The sequence below is a fragment of the Cyclopterus lumpus genome, chromosome 19, assembly GCF_009769545.1.
Source record: "Cyclopterus lumpus isolate fCycLum1 chromosome 19, fCycLum1.pri, whole genome shotgun sequence".
NCBI classification, from domain to species: Eukaryota; Metazoa; Chordata; class Actinopteri; order Perciformes; family Cyclopteridae; genus Cyclopterus; species Cyclopterus lumpus.
The window spans coordinates 4,961,519-4,983,118 of NC_046984.1; the positions used below are offsets into that span (position 1 = coordinate 4,961,519).

General features: G+C 42.8%; 1 protein-coding gene across 1 annotated transcript in view; it reads right to left on the reverse strand.

The window, feature by feature from the left end:
• Window positions 1-21,600, reverse strand: part of LOC117748615 (ras-related protein Rab-26) — a 64,954-nt gene that overhangs the window by 32,289 nt on the left and 11,065 nt on the right. The window contains exons 3-4 of the mRNA XM_034558545.1: window positions 5,777-5,818; window positions 4,196-4,262 (exon numbers count right to left, since the gene is read on the reverse strand). Of these exons, the coding sequence (XP_034414436.1) occupies window positions 4,196-4,262; window positions 5,777-5,818 (109 nt within the window). The remainder of the gene's footprint in view (window positions 1-4,195; window positions 4,263-5,776; window positions 5,819-21,600) is intronic.

Genomic DNA, 21,600 nt, shown 5'->3' on the forward strand with positions numbered 1-21,600 from the left:
TTTGCTGGAGTTGACTCAGGGATGGTGGTGAAAAAAAAACTGGAGCCTTGCGGTCAAATATAGTTCTTAAAATTAAAATTGGAGGGTCAAAAGGGATATCGGAATCAGACAAGAAAATTGCAATGGCTGCATCTCTTATCCCAGCATTAAACTCTTAAAATAAAAAGGTTTTTAGTCAGGCGTTTTGAAAACGGAGCCAGCTACGTATTTAGCATGCAGTTGTACCTTTCATAAAGAAAGCCAATAAGTATATTTAGAATTTAGCAAAACATTAAATGCAGAAATGTTATGAAAAATGACAAAAATAAAGTTGAGGTTGAGAGGGGACAAATAAAACTGACGTGCACATTAAAACTGCTGCCAGAATATTTCCATCAACCTGCAAACCGCAAGTACCAATCGTCCCTCGTCTGGTCCAATAGTGCAGTGAATATGATAGCTGGATCAATATTTGAAGGCGATTACGTGAGACGGATATTACACTGTATGGACACTTAGCTCAATGGGGAGTATAGGCAGGCAGATGCATTTGCACACACACACACACACACACACACACACGCACGCACACACGCACACACCCTTTTCAGCTTCCTCTCAGCTCACTTCACACAGATGCCAAAGAATAAAGCCTAAAAAAAAAAGCCTTTGACTCTGACCTTGCACGTCCGTTTTAATATGCAGGAAGCTGGAAAGGCGCGTGTGTCTGTGTGCGCACGAAACAGACACCGAGAGAGCTCGGTGACGGATCGTACAGCTCACCGCTGTACCTTCAATGTTTCGTTTCCAATCCCTCTTCTCCATCCATCTCCCTCCTTCCCTTTCTTCCTCACTTTCCCTCATCCCCTGCTACATTCTCCGCCGTCCATCCTGCCGCCTCAGATGGGACGGGCTTCGCCCCCACGAGCCGCTGCCGATGAGGCCTCTTGTCGCTCATTAGTGATGAAAGTACTGACCCAAGAAGATGGAATAGAGGGAATAAAATATGATGCAGGCAGCATGGGATGAGGCAGACCATAATGAGGTAATGACACAGACTAAATATGCAATTGATGTCGTCGCGGTGAGAACCACTTGTCACGTCCTTTCTGACGGGGCTCATTTCCACCGTGGCAGCGCTCAGAGTCGAGAAACAGTTCGAAGCAAGTGGTAAGTAACTATTTTTTAGTGGAGTGCTGCCCGTTACGTGGGAAGTACAGCACCACCGCCCGAACACACACAAACCGTAACAGCCTCATACGACACCCACGAGTCTCAGCCACTGCACACTTGCAAAAACAACATGCAAGCCGTAGTTGCGGAATCGCAACCTTGAATATTTGCACATCAATAATCACCCATTTAATTGCCGCTGACTTTTCATCAGGCAGGAGGACTTTTTTGTGAGCAAGATCTTATTTTTCCTATGCACCTGCCTCACTTGAAAAACACTTCATTTAATGATTCACTTTGTCCCATTTTTTAAATATTTTTTTACATACAGAGGATGAAAGAAACCCTCTGTGAGGACAGACGCCGGTGGAGCTGAAGCTATCTAGGACAGGGAGTCGGAGGCCGACACAGCACGGGCAACCTTTTTAATCTCCACCATCTGAAGCATTCACGTGTAAGGCTGCCATTACATTCATCATGCTGGGTTTTTTCTTCCTGCGATAAGGTAATGGTAAAAAAAAGACATCGGAGGAGTTTCATTTCAAACGGAACTGTCCATCATGTCAGAAAGTGACTGATTTCACAGGGCGGTGACAGGCTTTTCACTACAATCGTCTCAAACTATTCCAAAAAAACATTAGGTAGCACATCATTTGTCATTTCAGATTTGTCAATCCCAGCTGGACCTTCGTGGGCCCGGCAGAAAGCACGAGCCTCAGTGTAACAACCAGCTCATTGGCATTCACAGTCTGGATCTCCTCGCTCTCTCGTTAAGGGTTTAATGGCGGCAGAGATCGGGGCCAAAGCGGAATAAAATAACCAATCGCTGGTCAGGGGAAAAGTATCAACTGGGGATATCGTTAAATGCTTGTTTGTTTTAATCCAAACTTTGTTTGATGTGTCCATCCAGACTGAAACCTCAGCTATTGGACCAATCTCTAATAACTTAGGCCGTGGATACGCTTGTCTTTTCAAGTTAGGCAGCATGTCAGTTTCCACTCGTCACACGGTGTCTTTTCAAAGTAAACTTCGGTCTTTAGGGGAAGTTAGATTTAGGCAACGGAACCACAAAGTCAGGTTCAGGAAAAAGAGCGAGGTTGACTTTAACTTGACCAACGACGCATGCGAGTCACGTGACTACCGACTGAAACGTCACCATTTACTCGTAGTTTCGCACACGCCAGCGCCTCCGGGACAAAAAGCCCGCTGTGCGTTTGACCCGCCCACCTCCACTCTCGCCCGCCCCGAGCGGACGATCTCGCTCTTTACATCTCGGTGTTAAGTGGCAATATTACTAATATGAATACCGAGACAAAGATTTTATGAATTGCCAAGAAACTCCCTGAATCGCACAAATAAACATTAGTCTTTGCTGCCAGGCTTTCTTTTCATACGCGCTCTCTGCATCAGATGATTCATGCCATGTATGACTTATACAATACAGGGTGACGCTGGGTACACATCCGCCTCCGACAGAGAAAAGGCCTGCCAAGCAGACATGTATTCATAAGAAATGACAAAGGAGTTATGACTCATTTGTTGTAGAAGACGCTATTTTAGCTGCAGCAGTGTCGTCAGCGGCAGTCTGGAGAGGTCCCTGTTGCTGGCAGCCTGCAGTCTTGACATTGTCATTGAGACTTGTGGACACTTTTGGGCTTAGCACCTTATGTGCTCAAATCTTCTTCTCAACTAAATAGCAGATGGCGGTGGAGCTGTTCGGTGGCAAAAAGAGAAAATGTGGGCTACAGGGAGGGGCTCCCAAGAAACATCTGTCACTCAGAGCAGATACGTGTTTCATGTGGAGATGAAAAAGAACGCCAAGTGCCAGGAAGAAATTCGTGAGGGAAAAAAAACTGCACCGTGCAACACACTGATCTCCAGATGGATTAATGAATCATTTATTAATAATAACCACTTTATCCTCCTTCGAAGTATTTAAATGATGGATTTGTTGGCAGCGTTTGTCTCCGAAATGGACGTGCCACGGAATAAAGATATAATGTCGAGGCACATAAACTTCAAAAAAATCTTTTTTACGATATCGGACTCGCTCACTTCTACCTCTCGATTGCTGAGAAACGCAGCGGAGCCCCTCCTCTAACTGTCGGAGCTTCACATTTCAAAGTCGGAGACGCGGGAAAAAAAGCCATCCATTAGTTCAGAGGGATGGACTGCTGAGACAGCTGCTTCTTCTCCCTTGGTCCTGCCCGTCAGACCAAATGGGCTTCATTTAAAAGTCAGAGAGACGGACAAAGGAGGAGCAGGGTTCTATGCTCCCTGGGTGCCTTGTTAAAGATCAGCGAGGGCAACTGGCCAGCTACGCACTGACACACACACACACACACACACACACACGTGAAAACATTCCATCCACGTGCATTTATACAAACCTGTACACACACACTCATACATAAAGATAAAACCACCCGTCACGATGCCATTTTGTATGCAGCCGAGTGATTTTCATGTTTGAGATAATGTGTGTACAGCAGTGTGTGTAGTTGTGTGTGTGTGCATGTGTAGGTGTGTTCTACAACACCTGCTCATTGAGGTTGGCCCTGAGGTGCACTGCTATCTGTACTCAGCGGGGTTGTTTCGTGATATTACTGCCACACACACACACACACACACAGACGCACACAAACTTAGAAGTACACACGGGAATAGCTCATAGACCCCCTGCACACACACCCTGCCGTGTGAGAGGCAGACTCATTTTCCCACCCAGTGGTTAGCCTTCCTCGCTTAAGGAAACACACACACACACACACACACACACACACACACACACACACACACACACACACACACACACACACACACACACACACACACACACACACACACACACACACACACACACACACACACACACACACACACACACACACACACAGTCGATGTCAATCAGGCGTTTGAAGTAAACAAGGGCTATGGGACATTAGTCGGAGCAGATTGGCTGTCAGGAGGACATAGAGGGTGGAGGGGAGAATGTCAGTCACAATTAAACAGGCTCACGGTAGCCGTCACGGAGGAATCCTACCGTTAGCATCGCGGTAGTAAGCGTGTGTGACACTCCGGAAACGCTCCTGTCCAGCAGTGTCCCAGATCTGAAAAGGAAGAAGAGGAGGACGTCTTCATCATTATCATTGACATCAGTTCCCATTAAACTGAGCACGTCCCTGTGAACCAGCTTTCATCTGATTTACAACTCGTCAAACACAGCAGCAGCTTCCAGTCAGTGGCTCTGCGCTTCAGACTATGACGCTCTACGTGCCCCTCTGGCGTCAGTATTGCACGTCTAAATTAATGGTTAGGGTTCAAATATGTATGTTTGTTGAGTAGGGGACGTTAGGTTCTTGAGAGGGGTATTTACTGGCGTGTTTTATATCATAGAACAAAATGTTAAAATCTCTTTTGAGCTCGTCTGAACCAGAGACCTTATTTCAGGCAACTACCCAAAAACTCATAAATAAATCTAAAAAAAACTTCATGACGACGAAACTTACTTTTGCATTTTCGGACCAATTCCCTCTCAATAACGAGGAATAACGAGGAATGGAGCAGGAATTTGAGTCCCTTTAACTTGGAGGGTGTTGTGTTTTTAGACAAGATAATGGATGTTTAAAGGGCCTTGTTATCTGACCCCACCGTTATATTCCTTTATCATATGCTTTTTGAGCTTTGGTACACTCTCTCATTGTTTTCCTGATTGATTCTCTCCCTTCCCCTTTCTCACATGCTCTTTGTCACATTTTATACTAAGTGCAGGTAATTTGTTCTAATATGAGAAACATTTAAGCTGGAGAATGACAGTTAAATACAACTTAAGGGGGTAATTAAATCATCTGAAGAGAATGCGTCCTAAAACAAAGGCAAGAACAAAAAAGGCAAAAAAAAGAATGGCCAGCAAATGGTAAAGAGGACATTTTTACAAAAGAAAGTCATCTTAAAAATGCAGATGCTGCAGTGCTGATGCTAATTAATTTATCGCGTCACATAATCCCTCATTTTGAGCATCTTACAGCTGTTTAACACGTTAATAAAAACGTGACAATGTGGCAGTGTAGTATTTAGAACTTATTCTGCGGGTGGTTGCGGGTTTGCAAAACCTGTGCAGGACTCTGCGGTAATGTTCTAATATAATTTATTTTATATGCCTGCAACTTTCATTAAACCCATTCCTGGGAAATCACCTGAAATATCACCTTGGACAGATATGACTGATGGATGAAATGATGTGAAAAACTCATCAGATATTGGTATCTAATGCTGTTTTTTTGAACGACGAGGATTCACCGACATCTCTCTGTCTGTCTCTTGCTGATAACTTCCAGGCCCGATAATCTGATGGAAAGTCTGTTATTCCCTCTCGTGTCTTCAGTCAGGCGGAGCGGCGGGCTAATTGACTGATGGAGATTAACTCAGGCCTCATTAAGTCATTGTTTGAGCGCCTTTGCTCTCCCAAGGCGGGCAGTGAGATGTATGGAGGTAAGTGTGCCTTGGGAAACAGTCGCTGGCGATTTGTTTTTAAAAAAGAACGCAGATATATCATAACTTTGACGGGATTAAAGCCGACTCTTAAACCTTTAAATGAGGACAAAAAGAGACATATTGTTCTTACCTGCAGTTTGACCTTCACAGCATCAATGCTCATGACTTTATTCTGAAAGACAAAATAAAACCTGATTACAAAACTGTAGAAAGCAAGGAAACAGGAAAAGAAAAGTGATAAAGACACGTATTGAAAACATTACAGAGGCATCAGAACAATATTCAATAATGATGCTTTCAATGACTGCCAAGGGGGGGACACTCTTTTTTTTTTACTTTTAAAAGGAAATAGAGTTTGGAAAGCATATGGCTGTATTATGGTTTGCTTTATGCGACAACAGTTGGCCTTTAATAACTTCTATGGCAATGAAGACACACACACACCTTTTGTTTTGATAAATACCTTTGTTTCAGGGAGTTGCATCGTTTACCAACACCGTAGCACCCAAGCAGTTAAGCAGAGTGCACACACACACGCACACACACACACACACACACACACACACTAGCTTTCCAATATCTCTGATATCTTTTCATGTGGAAAATAATTGGTCGCAGGGATCTTTTCAAAATGACACCAACTTGACGGTCAACAGTTGAAGCAGCTGCTGCCTTATTATTTTTTAATCGATTTGACCGGCTAGAGAGCAGATCTAACTTTGCCATCTATCATTACACGGGATGCGATACAATTGGCATGCGAGATTAATGAGCGCAAAGCCTCCGTCAGGACCCGGTAGGAATATCAACGTCCCCGTGCTTCACAGAGAGACGGGTGTAAACTGGTGCAAGCGCGAAACATGTTTGTCTCTGCATTTTAAACGTGTCTCGTGATCCTGTTGTGAAATCCGACGCGCATGGCTGTTCGTCGATTGCTTGCTGGGGTTGATTGCTGCGGCTGTGCCTTGATGAGGATTATGATCCCTTGACGCGTTAGAAGTTTGCTCCATCCTGACTGTCATCCGATATCTGCCTGTTCGGATAAAGCAGAACCGGATGGCAGAATCTCTGCATGCAGAGGCTCAGGGTGCATACGCTCCAGTGTTCCTAGGAGGATTAGACCAGAGATTTGCAATTCAGTCGCATGCTCGGAGGTCTCTGTTGGGCACACGATGAAGATCTCAGGGGAGCTCTCATCAGAATCCGGTTCTAGTTAGAGTGATACTTGCCATCTTAAGAATTTGGATGTTGCTTTTTTTTTTCTAGTTATATATACACACAATGAAGAACACAAGAGCACATGTGTAAAGAATTGATTAAACAATGTGTTTTTTTAATCTATATAAGAAGTGGATGTAGTCACAGTGATGTCAACCATTGGTCTGTGGACTGCTGTTTTGAGGCAATTTGGCATTTTGTCAGTCGCCATCTTGGTTTTTGGCAACTGGAGATGACACAAGCAGGTGGAGCTCAGTACAACCGAACACTGAATGAAGACATTTCTAGCCAACCAAAATGTTACAATTTACTTTCATGAACAAGGTAGCCCCGCCCTAAAGCATACCCTAGACCATCATTTACTAAGTTTACATCATGCTGTCTTGCAGGAGACTTAAAAACATTAACTCATCTTTGCAATGTTTTCTGAGGGTAATAAATCAAGTTAGAAGTAGGTTCATTTTCTCAAAGACTTCTATACAAACAGATTCTGTTTGGCAACCAGAGGAGTCGCCCCCGGCTTTTCTTTTGAAAGAGTTTAGGTCGCATTGGGTTCACCTTTGTCCCTCCCTGGAGCCAAGAATGAGACCAGAGCTGAGGATACTGTATGCACATCTTGGGAACAGAAACTATGGTAAAATGGTTGAGCATTTTCTCTTTGAGTTGAGTGTTAACAAGCTGACCAATAGTCCATTACTCTGGGATATGCGTGTATATTTATGGGCCATGAAATGAGCAGGAGATTAAAACCTCGATAGTCTGGCGACCCAGTTCGCCCTTCGCCCAATACAAGTCTTTCTTTTTGTCTCCAAGTGAAGAACCTGTTCCCACAAGAAACATGAATGTGAAAGGAATCACAGTTTATAGCTCACTCTCGCCAAAAGTGAAGGTTGGTCAGACAACTGCATCAAAATCCCAGATGAAAACCTTTTGGGGTCTGGAGAGAAACAGGAAAGGAGTCGGGGGCAGAGGACGCCTGATCTGTTGGCCCAGACTGAACAGCAGAGAAATTGAAGTTATGATTGCTTTTCACTCGCAGTTGGAAAAGCCTAAATTAAGGTGGCATCTCCTCTCAAACAACTAACCTCAGTGGGCAGGTTGGCAGGTCTAGACAAAATGAAGACCTCAGCATGAAAGGGAGCAAGTGACCTCATAAAAGAAAGTGCCTGAATATAGTAGGAGGGTACGGTGTGAGGCAGTCACACACGCACGTAGCACGATTGCATTCCATCAAACTGAATTGAATAACTGCCGGCGAGGTTGAAGGGACTATATTAAAACTGAGTAACAAATCAAAGGCTGGAGTGACCCTTTGGGCATGTGGCTCAGCACAGAGTGCGTTTGAATATAAGGTAATCACAAGAGCAAATAAAGCCACATTTATTTGGTCACTGCTTAATGATGCATCACCTGCACAACAAGTTACTCTTGGTTTCCATCCAGTTCCCTTGCAGTTAAACTGTAGATCCAGAGGCTGTGTTGATGGGTTTGAAGCCTTGAACAATCAGCCCAATCACCGACAAAGTACTTTCCCTCATTCTTAATACATTTCATCCATATTGCATGGGGTATTGTGAATTATAGTTAGTTTACCTTACAAATGGGAAGCACTTAACATTTTCTAAGAAGCATTTGCTGATTGATTACTGCAGTATAACCCTGGAAAGAGTAACAGCCCAAGGGCAGCCTCTGGGAACAAACAATTGTTCCGCAGAAACGTTTATGCCAATAGAAACTCAGGAGAAGTCTTTTATGATGGCTGTTGAGAGAAGGTTACAGATTATAACATTAATTACAGTAGCAATCAGAGATACTCCCTCATTACTGAGCAGCTCACTGCAATGTAAGAAAGATGGCTCTATCAATGCCTCCTAAACTCAAGAGTCGCAATGCATAACCTTTGCTCAATGTCTCTAGAAGCCTATAAGCCTACGGTTGCTTTCAGACGGACATCAGACCTGCTTCAAAATCGCCATCACTCAGCTGAAGCAGCCAAGGTCAACAGCATGAAGAACTCTCCAACAAAAAAAGTTGACTTTTGATAAAACAGGAGACTGTCTTCCCAAGGAGAAGACAGAATGAATTGTTTCTGCAAGTGCCCCAAAATGACATATTTGCAGTCGAGTGCCAAAGCCCTCAAGCAGCCGCAGGAATAACAATTGGGCAAAATATTGGACTTCAACACAGGAAACCTCTGTTTGTTTCCTTTTTGCCAGCAGACCGTCAACGCTGGCTCCTCTCATCGGGACCACGCTCGTCATCGAACCTTCACCAAGTGTTTGTTATTGGAACCGTGACGGTAATTCGAGTAATTTGAATCCAAACCATGAGTAGCTTTTGTGCCTTAACTTGACCAAACCATAACATCACATTCAGATCATAAAACAAGATTTATTTTGAAAGGTACCGACAATGTCTGTCGTCGTGCCGGCAGATCGGAAAACGCCTCTAGAGGACGTGGACAAACACATTTTACCCGAGCCGCCGTGTTGGCCAAATACGTGCCAGCATGAAAATCAGGTGGATCCCTTGGTAAAGAAAAATGTAATATTTGTCGTCATCGGAACAAAAATCCTTTCTCATAAAATGATGAACTGCTCTGAAGTGTTTTGGCAATGGAATTCCCTTCCACCAACCAACTACAAGGCCATGACCATGGGTCAGACCAAACTTCAAGCCACCAATGTTGCAGTCTCTACACCATTGGGGGCCAGGAGGCTAAGGCTTTGCCGACCCCATAGTGTGCCATAAATCCTCCCACACAGCATTCCATCAGCCAGCACGTTGTGCAACGGATATTTCCTGGAGTTCACTGTGCTAAGATAGATAGATAGATACTTTATTCATCCCCAGGGGGAAATGTGGTTGTAGCAGCAGCAAGCAAGGTTAAAGAGTAAACACAAAATATTAATATTAAGTATAAAAAAATGCACAATATATACAATCCAATGGAGAGGGTGGTCTGGGTTATCCAATAAATAATTGCTTCAGTGTCCTCTTCTCCACCACCTGTTCCTGATAGTAACACTTGGAAAAAGAAGTTGAGAAAAAAAAAATCCATATTTCAGGGCTGCTATAAAAGTTACCAGAAATGTCTGGAGGTTTGTTGCAATGTGCAAGGTTGTTTGGGGGTTATTTTGATGCGAGAGTCACAACTGAGATATCTGTGTTAATGTCTGATGGAAGCGGGACTAACAGGGGTCAATTATGGAGTGCTACAGTGACACACAAGTGTTACTCGGGTCCTTTACACCAGAGGAAAGATGTTAGCAGCAGTGTGTGTAGGCTGGGTGTTTCTATAACTGTGAGTCCACAACACCATCCGGCAGAGCGTCTCAGTCTGCTGTCTGTGATGAGCAGCTGTAGCCATGTGAAGGTTTCATGTGAACACTAAAGAATTACAGGACACAATGGTTGTGAGGAGACAAGAGACCCAAGAGATCAAACCTCGCCGTAGCTTTTGTGTCATCTTCAATTCATTTATTTTTTATCCTGTTTATTATAGGCAGGTTTGATTTGACTTATGGCAACATAAACCGTTACACATACAGATAAAAGTGACCTCCAGCTAAATGCGGCGTTCACGCAGAATCTAAAAGGCTCATTGCTACTGTGATGCTGAGCTGGAAAAACAAACATAGGCTGGCCATTTGTTTTACATACAAGGACGCATATGTGAACCAACACACCTGTACTCATGTGGACATAAACCCCCACACACACAAAACAAAGATGTGGGCGTGTATTTGTCAAGCGTCTCAGATCAGGAATCCAGTCCTAAATTGAATTGCATTGACATGTCGATCACCTAGTCATGGTCCCCACCCGGTGGACGCTATCGACGTTGCCGATTCCCTGACCTTTAGCACCCTCATCAGGTTAAAATGCACTGTTTTAAAACTATGAGGGATGACCAGAGATGGGGCATGTGTCATTACCATAATCCTTGTAATATTAGATGTTTTTGCTGATGAAAGTTACAGGAGCGCTGTATGCGTGATATGAAATGTAAAAAAAACAACCAAATCATAAAAATGCCACTGTAGATGTGTTTTATACTTGAGAGTAAAGTGTCAGGGGCTTCATAAGTAACTCCAACTCTGAAATATGAGTATTTTTAGTCCTGGTTTGATTTTCAGTACAAACACTGGGATTGAGACGTTCCAAAAATCCGGTCCTAGGTTGTTTTGGTGCTTCTGAAAACGGCAAAAGTCCATCTTTGTATAAACAACTCACACATTTGTTATCATTAGGAACTTGAACCAAAGTTAAAATTCAAACTTTTATGTTGAAAAAGCATCCTCATTGTGAAGACTCATACCTCCAGCATTAATGCTCCATAATCCATAACCTAATCTTCTCTCCTACCTCCACTGTTTTTGTTCTCATTGTACCCTCGACCTCTTCACTTACTCCGTCTGTTTTTACTCTCCCTCGTCTCGATCCTTTTATATTAATACTGAAGGTCTGCCAGGGATGCTCAACAACCAAAGCAATAAAACGGAGTCTGAGAAAGAGCGATAAAAAGTTCAAACACATTAAAAGGTTAAAAATAAAGAGTTTTACCGTGTGCGATCATGAGAGCTTATCTTTCCCTTTCTCCCCCTCTGCAATATCAACAGCCATCTGTTAAACCAGAAGATGACAAGTCTCCCAGGGTCATATTTGGAAGAACATCCGCATAACTCAGATGATAAAAAGCTGACAAAACACAGATAGTTAAGCGTGAGCTCAAGGATGACTGCAGTCCAGCCTACACACCTTGAACCACATCCAAACTAGATTACACAGATGTGGGTCAAAGCAAGCCAGCTGATTAGAATAACAAGGGTTCATTGAGGATTGTAGGTCATTGAGCTGTCACCTGCCTTTCTGAGCGTTGTAGCTAAGTAAATGAGCTGGAGTACTTAAGTCAAATTGTACTATACTTGATTATTATTTTACGCTAATTTATTGTTCCAATTTGCTACAATTCAGAGGCAATTATTAAACTCTTTACTCCACTGCATTCATTTGAAAGCTACATACCAAGTAGTTTATAATTTTACATTACATACAAAATACATGAAACGGCTATGAAATAGAATGTGCTGTTGGAGATTAGGGCTGAACGGTGGTATAGTGGGTATAGAACTGCTACCTCACAGCAAAAGGGTTCGATTCCCGCGTTGGACGGCCCTTTTTTGTGGGAGTTTGCATGTTCTCACCGTGGCAGCGGGGGGGGGGGGGGGGGGGGGGGGGGTTTCTCCGGGTTCTCCGGGTTCTCCGGGTGAAGCCCTGCAAGCTTCCAACCAGTTGGAGGAGCACAACAGAAATTCTGAAAACTTATAGGGCCCAAAGTCACCATGCAGATACTCTATTATGCGGTGTTGGTTGAAAGGTCTTCTGAAAAAATGGCCCATTTCCTTTTGTCCCTTTAACAAAAATATAAAATGACAAGCCTCAGTTGGGAGCTGAGGAAATCAATGCTGAAAGTTAACACAAAAATGTCTTAAGTCATATTTCCAAAAGTGTGTGTGTGTGTGTGTGTGTGTTTGTGTGTTAGCTGATGAGCATGGAGGCAGTTAAGAGGAAGATCCATACACACATGCCACACATTTACAGGCTAAGAATAAACACGCTTGCCACATTACCGCAATTTCCACGCTGTCCTCTGTTAAATAAAGTTAACGTGAACAAAAAAGGAATAATCGCAAATGCCTACACACAAGGCTGGGTTGTTGACAAAAATGGCCATTAATATTCATCAGCAGCCAAAGCGTCAGACGGCTCTAAGCTATCTGTCAATCAAACAGCCTGACGAGCACTTGCTTTGAATACATATGGGTAATCAGGACCCATTTTTGGGAAAATAAATGGGTCCTGAAACTCGGGTCCTGATGATAATGTCACACATATTCACGTTTTACCATATGATGTTATTATCATATCCAAAGTATGCTTTGTACAACAGGAAAGGGACACATTGGAACAGTTGACTTGCAGTCTCTATTGAAAGTAAAACCATATGAAAACAATGACACCAGCAAATGCTACTGTTACTGTAGCATGGCTTTCCCACTCAACTGTTTATTTGTTTGGCCTGGTGTTAAAAAATAACTGCTGTAAAGTTGTATTTATTCAATTTGATAACTCTTTTTATTTCCAACAGAGAATGAGGTTTGAACTCCAGAAATATCAACAACCCACGGGGTAATAACAGTTGACTGGCTGGTGTTGACGGATCCATGAGAAATGACAGTGATGCCGTGGCATTGTGGATGTCTGCCCTGTTCCCACACATCTGATGTGCCACAACCAAGCGCACTAAACCACAAAGAGCAATACGAGGAGCATCACATCTGGAGGTCAGGAGCCAGTGTGGCAGATGTTTGCGACACCTTGTCAGTTCCTGGAGTATTGTCGTCACAGTGAGGTTGCCAGGCAACTCGCGGAGAGTCCAGAAAGTGGCTGTCCCAACAAATAGTCCCACACACAACCCCCTGTGAAACTAGAGCACATCAGTTTAACACATTGGTTTGTATACAGATTGAATACAATGGGATGTGACGTTGTAATTAGTGAGCTTTAGGTATGTGGATTTTGGACAAAAAGAGACAGGAGGCTAGCTCTTTCCACTCTGCATGCTAAGCTAAGCTAACCAGCTGCTGGCTCCATCTTCATAGTTACCTTACAAATGGTCTAAATTACAATAATTAATCCCAATTTGATGTTGACAGTTGGCCATACCAAAAATAAATAAAAAAATTAAAAAGCGAGAACCAAATCATTTTGTCATTTTGTTTTGAAAATGACTTAAAAGAAGAATGGCTTTAAGAATTTTTTGAGGGTATATTTTCTTTATTTAAAACCCGGACATCTTTCTTGTGCACGCTGATTGCTTTTTAGCAATGTTGCTACGTTGCAAGATCTCTGCAATTAACTCAGTGTAATTAACTCAGTGTAATTTACTCAGTGTAATTTACTCAGTGTAATTAGTCCTGATGGAGTTAGGGTCTAAAGCATGCAAATAAATTAGTTTTTTTAATGAACCCACCCATGTTATTTGTCATTTCAAAACAATCCTAAACTCTAATGAACCAAGGCAGAGGCAGCTGACCTTAAACACTTTACAGAAACAAAAAGAAAAGAAACTGCCTGCACTTGGCTTCCAGTTGCTGTTCATTTTCTCCCTTCATGGCTTCTACTTCACTATCGAGAGGTAAACGGGGAAACTGCCAGCGAACTCCATCAAAAAGCTTTTACGACACACAAACACCTACACATTACCCATGCATGTCTCAACAGTACACAGTATAATTAGTGCTGGCTTAATGAGAGTTCATTATTTCAGCATGGTGCCTCTTCAAGCTTTGGGGGAAGGAAATGAAGGCTCAGGCAAAGGCAAATTAAGAGGAAACCTTGAGTGTTTCAAAGAGAGAGGGAGGACACAAACTACTGTAGGAGCTCCATAGGGGTTACTGAAACCAAAAGTCTAGAAATAAAATGAAATAAAAGACAGTAATTTCCTCTCGCTGGCCTTGGGTTCGAACAAAGCACTGGAGCATGAACACACACTTTTCCCCTCTGTCAAAGAAACTGTCCCTGCACCGAAATATTGTTAATGAAGGACCTATTTAACTGACGAGAGGAAAAATTAAATCAATGGATCCGTAATAAGCACAATTTGGGCTGCTGATTTTGATTGGGATCTTTGTTCTCCTAACTGCTTAATTATCTAAACAGAGCTCATCAAATTATAATATTACCTTATCGTTATGTGCCACCAGTTCTTTGTCGATTCAAACACAAATGGTCAAGCTTTCACTCGGAAGTGACGGCTGCCATCTGAGGTGTAAGACGAGACACTAGAGGTGCAACTTAGTACGGCAAGTAGCAAAGTATTCCTACTTAATACAAAAGTATTAGAAAGCCTTTCAATTCTCAAAATCCAGCATTCATTTGCTTTTGTACTGGCCACTTGGAGGTAGCGAAACAAGCTAGAAACACAAAACTGATATCCCCTCATAAAGTGTTCGCAAACCTGTATCCACAACTCCAGAATATACAAAACAAAATTAGCATTCATGGGTTGATGTCTAATATTTGCTACTGGCATTGTTTTGGTCTCCGCCAGCTGCAAAGGGAAATGTGTGACTCTTTAGCTGCTAAATGCTCAACTGTTGTTCACCAGTGAGTTGTGTTGAGTTGTAGTGGATTTGATATAATAACATGTGAAGGTTTCAAAGTCCACGGATAACTTAAAATGAAAGTCATATGGCGGTCAAGTGATTTGAATGCCAAAAAAGCGATGGGCTACAAATCAAATGCAAACAACACAATAAAACAACACACCTAACCCATGTATACACACATTGAGCCTTCCCAGACCAAGCCCTGGTCTCCTCCTCTCCACTCATGTTACAGTGGTTTGGTGGAGAATGGCTCAAACCCTGCATCTGGCAATAAGACCAGCTAATCCTGGATTTGTCACCCTCTGTGGCTCCCTTTCGTTCCCACTTGTTCTCCATCTATTTCCTTCCTTGTTTTTATCTTTTCATAACCCCTAGCTTCTCTTTCAAAACTCTATCGTTCCTGCTCAGCCCCCTTATGTTTCTCCTCCCTCTCCCACCCTCCCTGGGTTCTTGTTCCCTCATGCTGTGCTCTGGCCCGACCTCTGTGATATCGCTCTGACATTGTTCGCCTCGCGTTACCCGTTCGCACATCAAACTCATGAGACAGGCCCATTTTCTTCATCCTTCACTTCCCATATAACAGTCCATGTCTTGCCCCTCCTTCCTAATGTGAGACCGGTCTCTCTGCCTGTCGTCGGGAAGTCCGGCTTACGGTTTGGATAGCTACAGACCCACAGGGGGCTCTCTCCTCCGTCTTTCCCTCTTGGTCTCACTGTCAAAACTCTCAGCAAAAATGAAGGCAGCCAACCAAGGTGAGTTTGACTTGTTCACTTTAAAGCTTGGCCCCGTCTCACTTGTCTTCCCTCTCCCTCTCTGGAGGGAGCATTAACATTGCCCTAACCTCTCTTTGTACACAGGTTCCCAGTGGAAATCACTCGCTGCTGCCGTGAAAAATCTGAAGGGGGACTTGTATCACGATATTCCATCCATGCTCATTTTATTAGCAAGCACAGTTGTATTGTATGGGCCTCTATTACATACAATCATGGTAATCGCAAAGTAAATTCAAAGGCAGTCTGTTAACTCTGTTAAACAAAGTAACGCAACATATTGATTGTCCACCGTGCGTTGTCGCTCTCATTGTTTGTTGGCAGAGAGCGTTTTACAGATAACATTGCAACGGTGAATGATATTTCTGTTTCTTTGTAGTCCGTGGCGTGTATTGAGAAATGTTTTGCACATAGGGTCGTTTCCTCCCTGGCCCAAACCAGTGCTCCCCGGAAGTGATGGTGTCACGGAACATTGCCCTTCTTAAGCTTCGAAATGCTCTACTGGGTTGTGCAGCTTATTAATTTCCGCCGGCCTGAAGGCAGCGATTAGTCCATTTATGAGAGCTTTTTGCCTTGAAACAATAAAGCGGCATGCTGTAAAACCAAAACAATGGTCTGAATGACGCTCAACCGCTCAATGAGCTGAGGTGAACTGCAGTCAGGGGACAATTATTTGGCTGTTCAACACCACAGACGACACCTTTCACCTTTCACTCCCCCCCCCCTACTGTCACCATTCACCTTTGAGCATCTTTAAAGTTACAGCGTGTGCCGAGCTCATCCCCAAAGAATATATCTGGGATATGTTTTTCTTCAAGGTACCCAAAGATACTTGGCTCTCATTCGGGGCTTCAGCTTGGATTCAATATAACCACTTATTTTGTGTGCAGCATGTAATGCCCTTATGAACCATTCAATCCTTGCTAAGACTTGGTGTAATCCAAACAATAGGTTGGGAATCCTATCACGGCATGTCGCACTCTGCCAATAAATACTTACTGGGTTTTAAAACTTCTTCTTAAGCCCGAGTGTTATCTCTCCGCATTAAAAGGACACAGTGTGAAAGCGCATTTAGTATTCTAGGAGCACTGTGTGATACTACAGCGATTCGTTGAGCCTTCGATATTGTTAAGTAAAGTAGGGGCTGACAGCTTGATGAATAGTCACTGTGTATCTCCACGTTTTGACGACGATGAGGGAGTTCTGCTGCTGTTTGCTAGATGCCGTCCCGCTCGTTTGTATGTGTGGGAGGGAAAGTGCTTGCGCCAGATAACCAGAAGCTGGAGAGTGAATGAGTTTCACACATCGTGCCAGCTTTTGGCGTGCTTCATCCTCTCTCTTCATCGCCTTCATTGTATCAGAGACGAGAGTTTGATTATTGTGATGACGGGGCAGCGCCGACATTTGTCATCGCAGTTGACAACAAGGACAAGGCAAAGGATGGAACGGGAGAGAAAGGAGAGACACAACAGCAGCAACAACAACAACAACAAGGACTGTGAGTGTGTGTACAGAGGGAAGTGGATTGAAGGAAGTGAAGACATGAAAAGGACAGAGGACGGAAACAGTGTCTTGAGCATCAGAAAAATCTTTCTTCTGTAATGTGCAGTCATGCAGTTCATTGCCTTGCTGAGTACAGTATGTCCCCCCCCCCCCCCCAGTTCATCCCTCACTCTCCAGTGTCAGCATAGCCAGTGTTGCGCCGCGATAAAGGAGTTGCCAGAATAGCATCACACACTGAACACACACATGCACACTTTGAGTTGAGCTTGAAATGTGTTCTTTTTAAATAGCACTTCAATGTTGATTGAAAAGCCACAAGGGTCTCTGAAGTCCATAGAAAGGAGTTAACCAAGGAAACTCCCGAGGTCCTCTTACAATAGTTCCAACGAGCCCTTTGAGTCGGTGTTGTCTTGAATCGCGAATCCTTAGGACCTTACTGTGTGCGTGTGCTAGTGCGGTTTCATTCAATTTGTGTTAATATTGATCGGGTAAAGATGGATGGACCGTTCAAGGGAAAGTTAGACATGTTTTAAGTGATTTTCTGGAAGGTTCTGTGCCAGACAATTTCTTGGTCAGTGTTATTGGCCAGTGATTTGATAACTGGCAACTAGCCAAAAGTCTAGGGAGTAGCTGGATCCGACCATAGTCCAGTACCTTCTACAGTTCATAACAGATGTTTTCACACTAATTTCAATCAGCATATACAGAAAAATCTAACTTGTGCTTTTGCTCAAAATGTCAGTAAAATCCTTCGGAGTCCTTCAGTTTGCTGGCAATTAAACTGTGCTAAAAAAACATGTGAACATCTCAATGGGATTCTACTGAAAGTCAAGAAATCAGAACTAGGGCTGCAATTTACAATTTTAAATTTAATAATCGTTTAAAAGGTCAGAAAAAAACTCAAATAGCAATTCATTTTGATTGATAGAAAATGCAAGCTTGAAAGCCAAGTGATTATCAAAGAAGGTGGGAACTATATAAGTATTTGTTTCCCCACCTACACTAGTATCAAAATATGGCCCAGACTTACTTTTTAAGTACATTTTGGCTGAAATAATACTGCAGTTGGTGCTCTGAAGGATAGAAACTAAGTTCAAGGGGCGCCCTCCCTCTTATGAAATAAAAAATACAATTTGAAAAGAATTGCTAAAATTCTAGTTGTGGTTCAACCGTGTGTATTTGGACAGTACTTATCTTATCTTCACTGAGGCAAGGTGCTACTTCCACTCAACTACTATTTCTTCAATAAATTGAAGGGTGAAATATGTCGTTGCCGTCACCGAAACAGAGATTTGCAGAGCGCTGACAGCGTTCTGTGTGGGATTTGGCCTGGAAATAGTCACAACACAGAGCTAGACTATTCTGGGCAGCATGCTGATGGGCTTGTCGCCGCTTTGAGCTCCGGTCCTCGTTGGTCAGTCAAAAACACCTTTTCCTCGTTCTCTTGAGCTCTTTGGTGCTACTCAGCTGTGAAAATGGACTCGCATTTGTTGGTCTGTACAATGTTGTTAACCACGATACCGTGTTAAACGTTATGGTTGCACTGCTTTTTTTTCCTCTCCTTGACAAAACAGTAGATTTCTGTGGCGGGAGACTGGTTTGATCATATCGTATGCATATATGTTATATAATACATAGACGATACAATGTCTTATTACGAGAGAGAGTAAGAGGCAATAATGTCTCGTGGTCCTTCCAGCGTGCTGTTCTTTATCCTTTTAGTCAATGTCGACTGCTTTTCCAATATTCTGTGAGAGGCCATTTCCTGCTACTCGATGCTTTCCTTTTAGGATCATAACCCTTAAGAACGTCATATCCTGGTCATAAGAAATGAATTAGCATGGTGAGCAACAGCTTAAAATTCAATTAACAAAAGGGAAATTGTAATAAAGCCATGAATGTACAGAATGCTAAAACAACATTGATTCAACCTGCCGTTTACTCTGAAAACTGAGACATAAGCTGTAGCGAATACTGTGCGTTTGTTAGATCTATGATAACTTTAACAGAAAGAAAAGGTGTGTGTGTGGGGGGGGCTTAACCATTTGAATACAACCAATGTGTTTATGACTACATTCCTTACTAGAGCACAGTGGCAGAATAAGTATTTAGATCTTTTATTAAAGTAAAAGTAATAGATACTTTAATAAATACTCTGTTACAAGTAAAAGTCCTGCATATTACTTAATACAAAGTACAAAAGTATCAGCATCAAAATATACTGATAGTACCAACAGTAAAAGTATTCATTTTGCAGAATGTACAAATTAAAAAATAAGATAGGCTATGTTATTTATGAGTTTTGATGCATTTATGTGTTTGTTACTATAATGTTAATGATAAAATGATATACCTAATGACTATACACTACTTAATAATACATCAGTTTGTTAGGGCGTATTTCAATGTAGAATTGTGCATGCTTGACTAAAATGTGAAATGAATTTCCTACAAAATGCATGAAAGCACATAAATAAACAAGCGCACCTCACACACTGAACTTTTTACATCAATATAATTGTTTCCATAATGAACTTTGTGCATGCATGTTTGTGTGTGTGTGTCATTCTGTGAGAAGGTACACACTGTGCTCTCCTATTGTGGGAGAGTGAAATTAAAAATTAAAATCTGAGCCAGCTTCAGAATCACCTTGACATTAAAAAATAGAAATACAGCTCCACGTGATTTGTGAGGATTAGAGCTGATTCATTAGGGTTGGCTGAGTGCTGAATACATTATTCCCACAAGAGACGCCTCGCAGGAGCATGAATTGATCACCTCGGTACCCCCCCCACCCTCCCGCCACATTAATTATAGGATTATATATGAGGGAGTTTGATCTATGACAGGAAAAGGGCGGGGGTGAGTGACAACACACACGATCGCTTCCTCTCGCTCCTTATTTAAATAAGGACAGTATATAAATAATACATATTGGTTGCGTTCTCAGAGGAAGCGCCTAATGGTGGTGACTTTCACTCCAAGTACACCATATTGTGTCTAATGAAGTGGCGCACACTCGGAGCGCGACACAATCAAAGCTTTCCAAGCAGGAGCTTGCTGATTGATGAGACTACGTACCTGCTTTGCTTCATTTTAATGCCTGAAACATCTGTTTCTGCCAGTCTATGAATATGCATACCTCACTTTGGGGTCTGCTGGTGGGGTCTGTGTACTTTTAGTCAAGGCAATCCTCAAAATCATACACTTGGTCAAATTGTCTGGTGGTTTCCTCGGAATTCAGGATCAGTGGAAGCTGATGTCGCCCAAAGGAATAGTCGGATCTTAATTTAACATAACTTTTTTTTTCTTTTGGCAGCAAAACATTTACAGCCGCTTTGCTGCCAATGTGGAGAAAAGGCTATCGTTACCTGATGTGATATCATTTGAGGGGATATCATTTGAAGGGTTCACACTTTGTTATCACTCAGTTCAATGTGCCTTAACAAACTGGACTCCGACTGGCAACCTTTCAAAACACCAGCGGTTACCCAGAATGCAATAGTGCTCACAGCTCAGAGCAGGGTTCTCTCTCCATCATAATGGTAAGCAGAAACAAAAAATAACGTGTCACGGTCCACCCAAATGTTGGGGAAAAGTCATGTTTTCAGAAGTGTGGAGGATTGTAATTCAACTCCTGCGTGCCGACACCCCGAGAATCCTGCTCATCACTGGGAGCCCCCCAGTTTGGTGAAATCTGATTCCTCTGTATTTGCGTGTGCATGTAAACATAGTCTATAGCTCTATATCTATACTTTCACATTAAACCGCTATGTTGATTTTGCACTAAAGTTCTCAATGATCGGTGCTTGGTCCTCTTCTGTTCATCCTCTACCTGCTCCCTCTTGGTAACATCATACGTCATCACGGTCTCCTCTTCCACTGCTACGCTGATGATGTCCAGCTCTACATCTCCACAAAATCCATTACCACTACTCCTCACTCCACTCTGACAAACTGCCTCACTGACATTAAATCATGGATGCAAACCAATTTTCTCAAACTCAACTGTGATAAATCGGATATGATCATCATCGGCCCCAAATCTCTCACCAAAACCAGTCACAACTTCTGCCTCACCATCGACAACTCCACTCTGTCTCCCTCCCCTCACATCCGCAACCTCGGAGTCATGTTTGACTGCAACCTCTCATTTGAACATCACATCAAACAAATCACCAGAACCTCCTTCTTCCACCTAAAAAAACATTGCCCGTCTCCGCCCATCACTCTCCTCATCTGCTGCTGAAACTTTAATCCACGCCTTCATCACCTCCAGAATTGACTAT